Genomic DNA, 15,750 nt, shown 5'->3' with positions numbered 1-15,750 from the left:
GCAGGCTCTCTAGACCCGCAAGATCAACTCTGTGACCGGCCTATTTTTTAGCTTTCTGAACAATGCAGGAAATGACTTCTTTTTTTCTCCGCCTGAGTGAGTCTGACCACAAGACAGACCACTATGATGACACACCACATGAGTTTGATGGATCCTTTTAGTCTTCTTCTAAAGCCTCTTCAAGGGGCAGTGCAGTTAAAAACATTACATTTCAACACCATGAGTTTCAAATAACACTCAAATTGTGAAAGTGCCTTTTGTGTAAGAGCTGTTTGGAAAACAAAATGCCTGGAATTTCAGCCTGCTTAGGATGGAACTTTTGGCCCCCATCATGACATCACAATGACCAGAGCATAATAGACCATTGACTGTTCATCTGGGTAAGGGGGTGGGCTCTAGACCATCCTATAAGCCAATCACGGCTGTGAATGTAAACACCTTCAGATTTGTTTCCTAACGCCCACACGATCAGACAGACTAAAGGCTCAGGGAAATAAATTATTTAAAAAAATATATTTTGGAGCTATTTTCATTAAATAAACACAGTGATCTATTAGACATACAGTGATGTAAGAATAAAATTAAAAAGACTGCAAAGGTGCTTTAATAGGAATGTAATCGGATTACATTACCAAGTTTGTGTAATCCACTGATTAAAATTTTGGACCTGTACATAGTAACTAACTGATTACATTTAGAAAGTAACCTACCAAACCCTGGCCATATGTTACATTTTTAGGAAGTAAAAAAAGAATGCCAGAGTTCCATAGGCAAGCACACACACACAGGCCCGTCCTTACCTGGGTGGTAAGGGTCCACACAGCGCTGCACAGCAGTTGGTGAATATGTTTCCGTAGCTGTAAGGATTATAATTGCCTTTCCCTCTTTTAGACGACCACGACCCTTTGATCTGAAACAGAAACACAACAGTCACAGAGAGCAGTGACAGAGCACTTAAAACTTTAAAAAAAGAGGTGAGTGATGAGGCAAACTGCTTTGAAATAAATGAGGTCAAAGCTAAGAGATCTGGCTGTCTTCCCCGCAACCATCTATCCTCAAGAGAAAAACTCAATTTGCTGCCTGGGTCTAGTAGTCTATGTGTAATCTGGTAGCAGACAGGAGAAGGCTGGGGGTCTAGTAGTGTCTATGTGTAATCTGGTAGCAGACAGGAGAAGGCTGGGGGTCTAGTAGTGTCTATGTGTAATCTGGTAGCAGACAGGAGAAGGCTGGGGGTCTAGTAGTGTCTATGTGTAATCTGGTAGCAGACAGGAGAAGGCTGGGGGTCTAGTAGTGTCTATGTGTAATCTGGTAGCAGACAGGAGAAGGCTGGGGGTCTAGTAGTGTCTATGTGTAATCTGGTAGCAGACAGGAGAAGGCTGGGGTCTAGTAGTGTCTATGTGTAATCTGGTATCTGGGGGTCTAGTAGTGTCATGTGATCACAGGAGAAGGCTGGGGGTCTAGTAGTGTCTATGTGTAATCTGGTAGCAGACAGGAGAAGGCTGGGGGTCTAGTAGTGTCTATGTGTAATCTGGTAGCAGACAGGAGAAGGCTGGGGGTCTAGTAGTGTCTATGTGTAATCTGGTAGCAGACAGGAGAAGGCTGGGGGTCTAGTAGTCTATGTGTAATCTGGTAGCAGACAGGAGAAGGCTGGGGGTCTAGTAGTGTCTATGTGTAATCTGGTAGCAGACAGGAGAAGGCTGGGGGTCTAGTAGTGTCTATGTGTAATCTGGTAGCAGACAGGAGAAGGCTGGGGGTCTAGTAGTGTCTATGTGTAATCTGGTAGTCAGACAGGAGAAGGCTGGGGGTCTAGTAGTGTCTATGTGTAATCTGGTAGCAGACAGGAGAAGGCTGGGGGTCTAGTAGTGTCTATGTGTAATCTGGTAGCAGACAGGAGAAGGCTGGGGGTCTAGTAGTGTCTATGTGTAATCTGGTAGCAGACAGGAGAAGGCTGGGGGTCTAGTAGTGTCTATGTGTAATCTGGTAGCAGACAGGAGAAGGCAGTAGTGTCTATGTGTAATCTGGTAGCAGACAGGAAGGCTGGGGGTCTAGTAGTGTCTATGTGTAATCTGGTAGCAGACAGGAGAAGGCTGGGGGTCTAGTAGTGTCTATGTGTAATCTGGTAGCAGACAGGAGAAGGCTGGGGGTCTAGTAGTGTCTATGTGTAATCTGGTAGCAGACAGGAGAAGGCTGGGGGTCTAGTAGTGTCTATGTGTAATCTGGTAGCAGACAGGAGAAGGCTGGGGGTCTAGTAGTGTCTATGTGTAATCTGGTAGCAGACAGGAGAAGGCTGGGGGTCTAGTAGTGTCTATGTGTAATCTGGTAGCAGACAGGAGAAGGCTGGGGGTCTAGTAGTGTCTATGTGTAATCTGGTAGCAGACAGGAGAAGGCTGGGGGTCTAGTAGTGTCTATGTGTAATCTGGTAGCAGACAGGAGAAGGCTGGGGGTCTAGTAGTGTCTATGTGTAATCTGGTAGCAGACAGGAGAAGGCTGGGGGTCTAGTAGTGTCTATGTGTAATCTGGTAGCAGACAGGAGAAGGCTGGGGGTCTAGTAGTGTCTATGTGTAATCTGGTAGCAGACAGCTGGGGGAGTCTATGTGTAATCTGGTAGGCTGGGGGTCTAGTAGTCTATGTGTAATCTGGTAGCAGACAGGAGAAGGCTGGGGGTCTAGTAGTGTCTATGTGTAATCTGGTAGCAGACAGGAGAAGGCTGGGGGTCTAGTAGTGTCTATGTGTAATCTGGTAGCAGACAGGAGAAGGCTGGGGGTCTAGTAGTGTCTATGTGTAATCTGGTAGCAGACAGGAGAAGGCTGGGGGTCTAGTAGTGTCTATGTGATCTGGTAGCAGACAGGAGAAGGCTGGGGGTCTAGTAGTGTCTATGTGTAATCTGGTAGCAGACAGGAGAAGGCTGGGGGTCTAGTAGTGTCTATGTGTAATCTGGTAGCAGACAGGAGAAGGCTGGGGGTCTAGTAGTGTCTATGTGTAATCTGGTAGCAGACAGGAGAAGGCTGGGGGTCTAGTAGTGTCTATGTGTAATCTGGTAGCAGACAGGAGAAGGCTGGGGGTCTAGTAGTGTCTATGTGTAATCTGGTAGCAGACAGGAGAAGGCTGGGGGTCTAGTAGTGTCTATGTGTAATCTGGTAGCAGACAGGAGAAGGCTGGGGGTCTAGTAGTGTCTATGTGTAATCTGGTAGCAGACAGGAGAAGGCTGGGGGTCTAGTAGTGTCTATGTGTAATCTGGTAGCAGACAGGAGAAGGCTGGGGGTCTAGTAGTGTCTATGTGTAATCTGGTAGCAGACAGGAGAAGGCTGGGGGTCTAGTAGTGTCTATGTGTAATCTGGTAGCAGACAGGAGAAGGCTGGGGGTCTAGTAGTGTCTATGTGTAATCTGGTAGCAGACAGGAGAAGGCTGGGGGTCTAGTAGTGTCTATGTGTAATCTGGTAGCAGACAGGAGAAGGCTGGGGGTCTAGTAGTGTCTATGTGTAATCCGGTAGCAGACAGGAGAAGGCTGGGGGTCTAGTAGTGTCTATGTGTAATCCGGTAGCAGACAGGAGAAGGCTGGGGGTCTAGTAGTGTCTATGTGTAATCTGGTAGCAGACAGGAGAAGGCTGGGGGTCTAGTAGTGTCTATGTGTAATCTGGTAGCAGACAGGAGAAGGCTGGGGGTCTAGTAGTGTCTATGTGTAATCTGGTAGCAGACAGGAGAAGGCTGGGGGTCTAGTAGTGTCTATGTGTAATCTGGTAGCAGACAGGAGAAGGCTGGGGGTCTAGTAGTGTCTATGTGTAATCTGGTAGCAGACAGGAGAAGGCTGGGGGTCTAGTAGTGTCTATGTGTAATCTGGTAGCAGACAGGAGAAGGCTAGGGGGTCTAGTAGTAGTGTCTATGTGTAATCTGGGCAGACAGGCTGGGGGGAGAATGTGTAATCTGGTAGCAGACAGGAGAAGTGGGGGTCTATGTGTAATCTGGTAGCAGACAGGAGAAGGCTGGGGGTCTAGTAGTGTCTATGTGTAATCTGGTAGCAGACAGGAGAAGGCTGGGGGTCTAGTAGTGGGTAATCTGGTAGCAGACAGGAGAAGGCTGGGGGGGGTCTAGTAGTGTCTATGTGTAATCTGGTAGCAGACAGGAGAAGGCTGGGGGTCTAGTAGTGTCTATGTGTAATCTGGTAGCAGACAGGAGAAGGCTGGGGGTCTAGTAGTGTCTATGTGTAATCTGGTAGCAGACAGGAGAAGGCTGGGGGTCTAGTAGTGTCTATGTGTAATCTGGTAGCAGACAGGAGAAGGCTGGGGGTCTAGTAGTGTCTATGTGTAATCTGGTAGCAGACAGGAGAAGGCTGGGGGTCTAGTAGTGTCTATGTGTAATCTGGTAGCAGACAGGAGAAGGCTGGGGGTCTAGTAGTGTCTATGTGTAATCTGGTAGCAGACAGGAGAAGGCTGGGGGTCTAGTAGTGTCTATGTGTAATCTGGTAGCAGACAGGAGAAGGCTGGGGGTCTAGTAGTGTCTATGTGTAATCTGGTAGCAGACAGGAGAAGGCTGGGGGTCTAGTAGTGTCTATGTGTAATCTGGTAGCAGACAGGAGAAGGCTGGGGGTCTAGTAGTGTCTATGTGTAATCTGGTAGCAGACAGGAGAAGGCTGGGGGTCTAGTAGTGTCTATGTGTAATCTGGTAGCAGACAGGAGAAGGCTGGGGGTCTAGTAGTGTCTATGTGTAATCTGGTAGCAGACAGGAGAAGGCTGGGGGTCTAGTAGTGTCTATGTGTAATCTGGTAGCAGACAGGAGAAGGCTGGGGGTCTAGTAGTGTCTATGTGTAATCTGGTAGCAGACAGGAGAAAGTAGTGTCTATGGTAATCTGGTAGCAGACAGGAGAAGGGTCTAGTAGTGTCTATGTGTAATCTGGTAGCAGACAGGAGAAGGCTGGGGGTCTAGTAGTGTCTATGTGAATCTGGTAGCAGACAGGAGAAGGCTGGGGGTCTAGTAGTGTCTATGTGTAATCTGGTAGCAGACAGGAGAAGGCTGGGGGTCTAGTAGTGTCTATGTGTAATCTGGTAGCAGACAGGAGAAGGCTGGGGGTCTAGTAGTGTCTATGTGTAATCTGGTAGAAGACAGGAGAAGGCTGGGGGTCTAGTAGTGTCTATGTGTAATCTGGTAGCAGACAGGAGAAGGCTGGGGGTCTAGTAGTGTCTATGTGTAATCTGGTAGCAGACAGGAGGACGCTGGGGGTCTAGTAGTGTCTATGTGTAATCTGGTAGCAGACAGGAGAAGGCTGGGGGTCTAGTAGTGTCTATGTGTAATCTGGTAGCAGACAGGAGAAGGCTGGGGGTCTAGCAGACAGGAGTAGTCTAGTGTGTAATCTGGTAGCAGACAGGAGAAGGCTGGGGGTCTAGTAGTGTCTATGTGTAATCTGGTAGCAGACAGGAGAAGGCTGGGGGTCTAGTAGTCTATGTGTAATCTGGTAGCAGACAGGAGGACGCTGGGGGTCTAGTAGTGTCTATGTGTAATCTGGTAGCAGACAGGAGAACGCTGGGGGTCTAGTAGTGTCTATGTGTAATCTGGTAGCAGACAGGAGAAGGCTGGGGGTCTAGTAGTGTCTATGTGTAATCTGGTAGCAGACAGGAGAAGGCTGGGGGTCTAGTAGTGTCTATGTGTAATCTGGTAGCAGACAGGAGAAGGCTGGGGGTCTAGTAGTCTATGTGTAATCTGGTAGCAGACAGGAGGACGCTGGGGGTCTAGTAGTGTCTATGTGTAATCTGGTAGCAGACAGGAGAAGGCTGGGGGTCTAGTAGTGTCTATGTGTAATCTGGTAGCAGACAGGAGAAGGCTGGGGGTCTAGTAGTGTCTATGTGTCTAGGCTGGGGGTAGTGTCTATGTGTAATCTGGTAGCAGACAGGAGAAGGCTGGGGGTCTAGTAGTGTCTATGTGTAATCTGGTAGCAGACAGGAGAAGGCTGGGGGTCTAGTAGTGTCTATGTGTAATCTGGTAGCAGACAGGAGAAGGCTGGGGGTCTAGTAGTGTCTATGTGTAATCTGGTAGCAGACAGGAGAAGGCTGGGGGTCTAGTAGTGTCTATGTGTAATCTGGTAGCAGACAGGAGAAGGCTGGGGGTCTAGTAGTGTCTATGTGTAATCTGGTAGCAGACAGGGAGGCTGGGGGTCTACGCTGGGGGTCTAGTAGTGTCTATGTGTAATCTGGTAGCAGACAGGAGAAGGCTGGGGGTCTAGTAGTGTCTATGTGTAATCTGGTAGCAGACAGGAGAAGGCTGGGGGTCTAGTAGTGTCTATGTGTAATCTGGTAGCAGACAGGAGAAGGCTGGGGGTCTAGTAGTGTCTATGTGTAATCTGGTAGCAGACAGGAGAAGGCTGGGGGTCTAGTAGTGTCTATGTGTAATCTGGTAGCAGACAGGAGAAGGCTGGGGGTCTAGTAGTGTCTATGTGTAATCTGGTAGCAGACAGGAGAAGGCTGGGGGTCTAGTAGTGTCTATGTGTAATCTGGTAGCAGACAGGAGAAGGCTGGGGTCTAGTAGTCTATGTGTAATCTGGTAGCAGACAGGAGAAGGCTGGGGGTCTAGTAGTGTCTATGTGTAATCTGGTAGCAGACAGGAAGGTTGACACTGGGGGTCTAGTAGTGTCTATGTGTAATCTGGTAGCAGACAGGAGAAGGCTGGGGGTCTAGTAGTGTCTATGTGTAATCTGGTAGCAGACAGGAGAAGGCTGGGGGTCTAGTAGTGTCTATGTGTAATCTGGTAGCAGACAGGAGAAGGCTGGGGGTCTAGTAGTGTCTATGTGTAATCTGGTAGCAGACAGGAGGGCTGGGGGTCTAGTAGTGTCTATGTGTAATCTGGTAGAAGACAGGAGAAGGCTGGGGGTCTAGTAGTGTCTATGTGTAATCTGGTAGCAGACAGGAGAAGGCTGGGGGTCTAGTAGTGTCTATGTGTAATCTGGTAGCAGACAGGAGGACGCTGGGGGTCTAGTAGTGTCTATGTGTAATCTGGTAGCAGACAGGAGAAGGCTGGGGGTCTAGTAGTGTCTATGTGTAATCTGGTAGCAGACAGGAGAAGGCTGGGGGTCTAGTAGTGTCTATGTGTAATCTGGTAGCAGACAGGAGAAGGCTGGGGGTCTAGTAGTGTCTATGTGTAATCTGGTAGCAGACAGGAGAGGCTGGGGGTCTAGTAGTGTCTATGTGTAATCTGGTAGCAGACAGGAGAAGGCTGGGGGTCTAGTAGTGTCTATGTGTAATCTGGTAGCAAACAGGAGAAGGTTGGGGGAATGAAGGAACCTTGTAGGTACTGAATGTTTTACAGACAAGAACTTCAGCAAATTTAAGAGGAATCCACTTAAACACCTACTTAATTTGTGGTGTAGCGTGAAGTGTGTGTGTTGTGTACATGTACTCACATCTTCGTTTGTGGTCTGGTTGGAACTGATCAGGTACGTGTGGAATCCAGAGAGGCCCACTATGGACCAGACAGAGAAGAAACACACCACCACCTCCAGCACAGTGACCAAAGGGTTAAGGAACCAACACACACAGTCAATATGCTACAGCTGAGAGTCAAAAACACATCCGCTCTCTCTCTCTCCCTCACAGACACACGTCAAACGCAGAGTAGAAGAAAGGACACAAGCCTACACACAGTACCAACAGCTATGGATAGACCTGCTGCCAACGCCTGTCCTGGCCCTATGTCCATTTGACTGGAAACAGCAGTGATCGCACAGCGAAACAGTAGCATCCAATAGCACGATCAGAATAAGGAGCAGTGGTATCTCAGGACGAGAGGAGTTATGTAACGGAGCTTCCCCTGGGCTGCCGATGTCATTCACATACAGCCAGTGGCTTACTGACATTGGGCAAGACAGAGTTAATCAAATGACTGTCTACTCCAGGATTACTTTCTCACGCCACCTCCTCTCTCTCCCTCTCTCTCTCTCCGTCTCAAGGACAAGCAGAGAGGTCACCATTCACATACGGGAGATTGGTGAGATGTTATCAGGCCTCATCTTGAAAGCTCTGTGCTGACGTAGGAGACGAGGCTGCTGTGTTCTCAGCCGAGCCCGCCACGCGGTTCCTCCCCAGCAGGCACGGCGTGCTCCGTATCTCGCTGAGAGAGAGAGTAGCAGCACGCCTGCACAGACAAATGATGCCCTGCAGACAGAGGGACAGACGCTCGCAAATCAAGCAGCCTGGCCGGCAGCTTATTGGCGACACTGAAATGGAGAATACCGTCGTCAAGCGTCTGAGAGATAAGCGGCATGGAGGGGTGACTATGACCTTGCGTTAATAGAGGCTACAGAAGAGTTGTAAGGATGGCACAATAGCGAGGCTTTTTCCATAAGACGATTCGTAACTAAAAAGCATTCGAAAAATACATCAATGTGACGTGACCAAATTGGTCCCAGTACTGTTGTGCAGAGGCTACGGGTGAGCTAGCTTCTGCAGCCTTTCGGACAGTAATGACAACAGGGTCAACCACAGGGTCAGCTAGAGTCACCCTCCTCGTCCTCTCCACCCCAGGCAGCTGTCAACCTCTGGGGAGGACACGACACGGACAAATCCGGCTATTTGGAACGCAGCAACGCTGAGGGAGGATGGAGGGAGACAAATACTGTACAGAGAGAGATATACTGTAGATGAAGAGGGAGGGCGGGAGGGAGAGAGAGAGAGAGCCTGGGAGACAGAGGCTATGTAAGCCTATCAGAGTAGGAGTCATCGGGGACAACTGTCATGCACAGCAGGGCTGAGGAACAGAACAGGTCACAGCATGGCAGAGACAGGGAGTGGAAGTTGGCACTTGCACTTAGCAACTGTAAAATGCAATTGCCAGGGAATGGCACAGGCCTGAGATCAAGGGTAACATGACACACACACACACACACACACTTTGCATATAGATCACTATTGCAAGAAAGGATATCTGGCAGGACTGTCTTTGAGTGTGTTGAGGAACCCATATCGATGAGATCCTGCAGAGAGAGACAAGAGGAGAGAGTTTAATGACAGTTCATCTTTCAAAAAAAAAAAAATTAAACTCAAAAGGAACTTTAAAATCATCTTTAATCCGATTCCTCGCATTCAAATCACTGGCAAATTAGCTGGTATATCACGGCTGGAAATTAGGTCAGCCACAGAGCTCGACTTTGAACGGAGTGAATCAGATGTACTTTAGGCTGGTAGGGGATAGGGCCTATCACCCTCAAAACTGACTACATACAACATACCAGTATGTCAAACCAACACTATCTGAATCTTGCACAATGCTAGGGAGTGAGAGCCTCTCTCAAAAAGAGACAACACCGTTAGTCTACAGTGAAGCGCTTTGACAGATAGGGTAGGTATATGGATGTGCAGAGAGCAGGGGATAGGAGGGCACCTGCCTGTATTGGCACCGAACAGAGTGATAAACCTACAGAGTGTGCTGTGTGTCTAGGTTTCCGTTGAACAGTGCAGGGTGGATTGGATATGATACGCCATAAACACTCGGTAGCTTTTCTCTTCAAACCAAATGGGCGACATCAGCAAGTATGACGAGGCTGAGCAAGACCGATCACACCCACTTTAATTGCCATTCCATTTTAACTGCCATCTGGGGAAAGGGAGGCTAGAGAGGGGAGGAGAGGGAGCACAATCCAATATGGCCATCTAGCCAAATTCAGTCACCAGAGACATATTGATCCCCGTGTTTCTGGTCTCATCCATAACAGTGACAGGTGTTTCTAGCTGGGTGCCCTCCACAGCTCCTCTGAGAAGACGACGGTGAGTATATGGGCTGTACAGGAGAGAGGCTTGTTAACCTGGTTGTCGAGATGGGGGCTGACAATCTAACAGAGCAGACGTCTCTGGAAGAGGGAGAGTTTAATTTCTGTTTCACCCCACAAAGTCAATACTTCACAATCTGGAGAAGGATACAAAAGGGACATGAAGTGCAGAGAATATTCTCTGTTGATTAACGGTGTCTGTCTTTTCTTCTGTTCGTTTTCCCCAGCCCAGCACACATCCACCCACCCACTCTCCCACCCACACATCATCTCACACTTGGGGGGGGATGGTAAGGAGCCAGAATAGTGCTGGGCTTCACAACGCCCACTTACAGCCTGCTGGTTGGCTGCTCCAACACAACCAGGACCGGATGAAGAAGAAGAGGTGTGTGTTCTTTATTGGTCACTACTTACGCAGGATGACGTGTGTGATGACAAAGGCGAAGATAAAGATTGTGAGGAAGGAGAGGGAGAGGATGAACATGTAGAAGAAACGGTAGTTCCTCTTCCCAACACAGTTCCCCACCCACGGACAGTGGTGGTCAAAACGCTCTGTGGGGAGAGACAGAAAGACGTGCATTAAAGACACATTAAGCAAGTGCAACAACAATTGGGAAAGAAATACACACACACACACACACACACACACACACACACACACACACACACAAACAAGAGTTTACTAGAGCTTTGAGTCACTGCCAACCTGCCATTGAGAGGAAGCTGGCTGCAGGTACAAAGGCAGGTAAAGTCAGAAGTCCATTTCAAAGCACCACAGACACACATTTTAAACCATGCCCCACACATAGTTTACTGTTGCCACCTTGATGCCAAATGAAAAGGTTGTTATTTTGAGTTACAAGTACCTGTCACACACAGACAGCACCGTGCCTTCCTGACTCAACCAAACTCCTACCTAAACCTCCCAGGCAGAATGTGAACTGTGAATATAATGGAAGTGATCCACATTACATGTACATTTCAGGAAGTAAGCATTCCCTTTGAGCCCTGGCATGATTTGCTACTCTTTCAGACTGCTTCTGCTGCCTATTCAAACACAACCTATTACACAGAGGAGAGGGAGGGAGGCTATCCAAACTCTGCTGCTGAGTTGAGTTGGTCTGTGAATGAGTGATACTGTGGGCACATGGATAATAGCATCCTATGAGACCTCCATTAGGAACTTGAGTGACTGTGTGAGGACTTGGAGCTGACAAGATGGAGAGGACCATTATAATGGAGTCCAATGTGTCAGAGCTGTTACCAGGCTGACTGCTTCAGACACCACTCAGTAGTGTTACCAGGCCGACTGCTTCAGACACCACTCAGTAGTGTTACCAGGCCGACTGCTTCAGACACCACTCAGTAGTGTTACCAGGCCGACTGCTTCAGACACCACTCAGTAGTGTTACCAGGCCGACTGCTTCAGACACCACTCTTCACTGTTACCAGGCCGACTGCTTCAGACACCACTCAGTAGTGTTACCAGGCCGACTGCTTCAGACACCACTCTTCACTGTTACCAGGCCGACTGCTTCAGACACCACTCAGTAGTGTTACCAGGTACTGCTTACCACCAGTAGTGTTACCAGGCTGACTGCTTCAGACACCACTCTTCACTGTTACCAGGCTGACTGCTTCAGACACCACTCTTCACTGCTACCAGGCTGACTGCTTCAGACACCACTCAGTAGTGTTACCAGGCTGACTGCTTCAGACACCACTCTTCACTGTTACCAGGCCGACTGCTTCAGACACCACTCAGTAGTGTTACCAGGCCGACTGCTTCAGACACCACTCAGTAGTGTTACCAGGCCGACTGCTTCAGACACCACTCAGTAGTGTTACCAGGCCGACTGCTTCAGACACCACTCAGTAGTGTTACCAGGCCGACACCACAGTAGTGTTACCAGGCTTCAGACACCACTCAGTAGTGTTACCAGGCCGACTGCTTCAGACACCACTCAGTAGTGTTACCAGGCCGACTGCTTCAGACACCACTCAGTAGTGTTACCAGGCCGACTGCTTCAGACACCACTCAGTAGTGTTACCAGGCCGACTGCTTCAGACACCACTCAGTAGTGTTACCAGGCCGACTGCTTCAGACACCACTCAGTAGTGTTACCAGGCCGACTGCTTCAGACACCACAGTAGTGTTCAGTAGTTGTGCTTCAGACACCACTCAGTGTTACCAGGCTGACTGCTTCAGACACCACTCAGTAGTGTTACCAGGCTGACTGCTTCAGACACCACTCAGTAGTGTTACCAGGCTGACTGCTTCAGACACCACTCAGTAGTGTTACCAGGCTGACTGCTTCAGACACCACTCAGTAGTGTTACCAGGCTGACTGCTTCAGACACCACTCAGTAGTGTTACCAGGCTGACTGCTTCAGACACCACTCAGTAGTGTTACCAGGCCGACTGCTTCAGACACCACTCAGTAGTGTTACCAGGCCGACTGCTTCAGACACCACTCAGTAGTGTTACCAGGCCGACTGCTTCAGACACCACTCAGTAGTGTTACCAGGCCGACTGCTTCAGACACCACTCAGTAGTGTTACCAGACACCACTCAGTAGTGTTACCAGGCCGACTGCTTCAGACACCACTCAGTAGTGTTACCAGGCTGACTGCTTCAGACACCACTCAGTAGTGTTACCAGGCTGACTGCTTCAGACACCACTCAGTAGTGTTACCAGGCTGACTGCTTCAGACACCACTCAGTAGTGTTACCAGGCTGACTGCTTCAGACACCACCACTGTTACCAGGCTGAGCTTCAGTGTTACCAGGCTGACTGACACCACTCAGTAGTGTTACCAGACACCACTCAGTAGTGTTACCAGGCCGACTGCTTCAGACACCACTCAGTAGTGTTACCAGGCCGACTGCTTCAGACACCACTCAGTAGTGTTACCAGGCCGACTGCTTCAGACACCACTCAGTAGTGTTACCAGGCTGACTGCTTCAGACACCACTCTTCACTGTTACCAGGCTGACTGCTTCAGACACCACTCAGTACTGTTACCAGGCTGACTGCTTCAGACACCACTCAGTAGTGTTACCAGGCTGACTGCTTCAGACACCACTCAGTACTGTTACCAGGCTGACTGTTCAGAGCTTTAAACTGTTGTGTAAATACTCTATATTTGGAACACAAATCAAATACACATCTCTGCGATACCTGCGGTTTAAATCTCCATGCTACAAGCTATGTCAAGATGATTGAGAATTTGCATGCTGTATCTGGGAACTGGGAGAGAAGCTTATGGAAGAGAGAAAAACAGAGAATGTTATGAGGAGGTAATAGTGGATGAAGGGAGCTGGGTAGAGTAGGAGAGGAAGACAGGAGTTGGCAGGGCCTCTCCTCACAGCCATGTGTTCTGTGTCGAGGAGGTTGAGAAGACCTCTAGGCAAGTCACAGAATCTCAGGCAGGCCAGACAGAAAGAGAAGAAGCCTAGAGAGAGCAGGCTCACTGCTCGTGTGGAAGAGAGAAGCAAATCCTCCTGCTTCTTCCTCCACTGCCTTGGGGAGTGGCCTGTTTTTTCTGCCACAGTCAGAATGACAGACAGAGGGGATAGGAGAGACTGCACTGCAGGTGGGTGGAGAAGGATGGATAGAGGGAGCTAGAGAAGGAATCCGAGAAAGTTGTTGTTCAGTGGGTACATGCAGCTCCATCCTCCCCACAACAGAACACGCCACGGTGGGTGATTCACACAGTGAGTTATGAAACGAGGGGGTTCTGTTCTCATGTTCTATCATCTATCTTCCTCAGCTCTGCTAGGCGTTAATGAGCCCATAAATCCCTGGCCATATGGGAACCGTCTCTGGGTACAGGACAGGAGAGCACAACAGGAGGGAGACAGTGGCTCTGTGGAGGCTGAGCAGTGATTACTGAGGCTCTGGCGGACCTGGAGGGGAGGCTGAGAGGCCCATGGTTGATCGGTCGGAACACCCTAGCAGTTGATAGCTCTATTAAACATTCCTATGGAGGGATGTCCGTGTGACATGACACAGCTTTTAGCTACGTGTACATGCAGAGCACGCAAACACAAAGGGACATAGAAATATATGTCCAATATGTTTCCAAGATGGCGTAGTAGTGGGATATCTGTTTTGTCCCGTCCCGTGTATATACACTGCTCAAAAAAATAAACACTAAAATAACACATCCTAGATCTGAATTAATTAAATATTCTTATTAAATACTTTTTTCTTTACATAGTTGAATGTGCTGACAACACAATCACACAAAAATGATCCATGGAAATCAAATTTATCAACCCATGGAGGTCTGGATTTGGAGTCACACTCAAAATTAAAAGTGGAAAACCACACTACAGGCTGATCCAACTTTGATGTAATGTCCTTAAAACAAGTCAAAATGAGGCTCAGTAGTGTGTGTGGCCTCCACGTGCTTGTATGACCTCCCTACAACGCCTGGGCATGCTCCTGATGAGGTGGCGGATGGTCCCCTGAGGGATCTCCTCCCAGACCTGGACTAAAGCATCCGCCAACTCCTAGACAGTCTGTGGTGCAACGTGGCGTTGGTGGATGGAGCGAGACATGATGTCCCAGATGTGCTCAATTGGATTCAGGTCTGGGGAACGGGCGGGCCAGTCCATAGCATCAATGCCTTCCTCTTGCAGGAACTGCTGACACACTCCAGCCATATGAAGTCTAGCATTGTCTTGCATTAGGAGGAACCCAGGGCCAACCGCACCAGCATATGGTCTCACAATGGGTCTGAGGATCTCATCTCGGTACCTAATGGCAGTCAGGCTACCTCTGGCGAGCACATGGAGGGCTGTACGGCCCCCCAAAGAAATGCCACCCCACACCATGACTGACCCACCGCCAAACCGGTCATGCTGGAGGATGTTGCAGGCAGCACAACGTTCTCCACGGCATCTCCAGACTCTGTCACGTCTGTCACGATGTGCTCAGTGTGAACCTGCTTTCATCTGTGAAGAGCACAGGGTGCCAGTGGCGAATTTGCCAATCTTGGTGTTCTCTGGCAAATGCCAAACGTCCTGCACGGTGTTGGGCAGTAAGCACAACCCCCACCTGTGGATGTCGGGCCCTCATACCACCCTCATGGAGTCTGTTTCTGATCGTTTGAGCAGACACATGAACATTTATGGCCTGCTGGAGGTCATTTTGCAGGGCTCTGGCAGTGCTCCTCTTTGCACAAAGCGGAGGTAGCGGTCCTGCTGCTGAGTTGTTGCCCTCCTACGGCCTCCTCCACGTCTCCTGATGTACTGGCCTGTCTCCTGGTAGCGCCTCTATGCTCTTGATACTACACTGACAGACACAGCAAACCTTCTTGCCACAGCTCGCATTGATGTGCCATCCTGGATGAGCTGCACTACCTGAGCCACTTGTGTGGGTTGTAGACTCCGTCTCATGCTACCACTAGAGTCAAACGACCACCCCTCATCACTGTCAAAAGCTCCCTGAAACACTTCAGCGAGCAGGCCTTTCTGATCGACCTGGCCCGGGTATCCTGGAAGGATATTGACCTCATCCCGTCAGTAGAGGATGCCTGGTTGTTCTTAAGTAGTGCATTCCTCTCCATCTTAAATAAGCATGCCCCATTCAAAAAATGTAGAACTAAGAACAGATATAGCCCTTGGTTCACTCCAGACTTGACTGCCCTTGAACAGCACAAAACATCCTGTGGCATTCTGTATTAACATCGAATAGGCCCCGCGATATGCAACTTTTCAGGGAAGTCAGGAACCAATACACACAGTCAGTTAGAAAAGCTAAGGCTAGCTTTTTCAAACAGAAATGTGCTTCCTGTGCACTAATTCCAAAAAGTTTTGGGACACTTTAAAGTCCATGGAGAATAAAAGCACCTCCTACCAGCTGCCCACTGCACTGAGGATAGGAAGCTCTGTCACCATTGATAAATCTACGATAAATCGATAATTTCAAAAAGCATTTTTTCTACGGCTGGCCACGCTTTCCACCTGGCTACCCCTACCAAACATATGTTATAGA

The 15,750-nt window shown here is 49.1% G+C and overlaps 1 protein-coding gene across 6 annotated transcripts in view; it reads right to left on the bottom strand.

Moving 5' to 3' along the window:
* LOC135526004 (palmitoyltransferase ZDHHC14-like) overlaps nt 1-15,750 on the bottom strand; it is a 102,819-nt gene that overhangs the window by 15,252 nt on the left and 71,817 nt on the right. For all 6 annotated transcript variants that reach the window (XM_064954017.1, XM_064954013.1, XM_064954016.1 and 3 more), the window contains 4 exons: nt 10,160-10,297; nt 8,905-8,953; nt 7,385-7,487; nt 801-910 (listed from right to left, as the gene is read on the bottom strand). In XM_064954017.1, the coding sequence (XP_064810089.1) occupies nt 801-910; nt 7,385-7,487; nt 8,905-8,953; nt 10,160-10,297 (400 nt within the window). The remainder of the gene's footprint in view (nt 1-800; nt 911-7,384; nt 7,488-8,904; nt 8,954-10,159; nt 10,298-15,750) is intronic.

The sequence above is a fragment of the Oncorhynchus masou genome, chromosome 32, assembly GCF_036934945.1.
Source record: "Oncorhynchus masou masou isolate Uvic2021 chromosome 32, UVic_Omas_1.1, whole genome shotgun sequence".
Taxonomy (NCBI): Eukaryota; Metazoa; Chordata; class Actinopteri; order Salmoniformes; family Salmonidae; genus Oncorhynchus; species Oncorhynchus masou.
The sequence above is the reverse complement of the archived record's forward strand: the minus strand, read 5'-3'. Positions and strand labels throughout refer to the sequence as shown.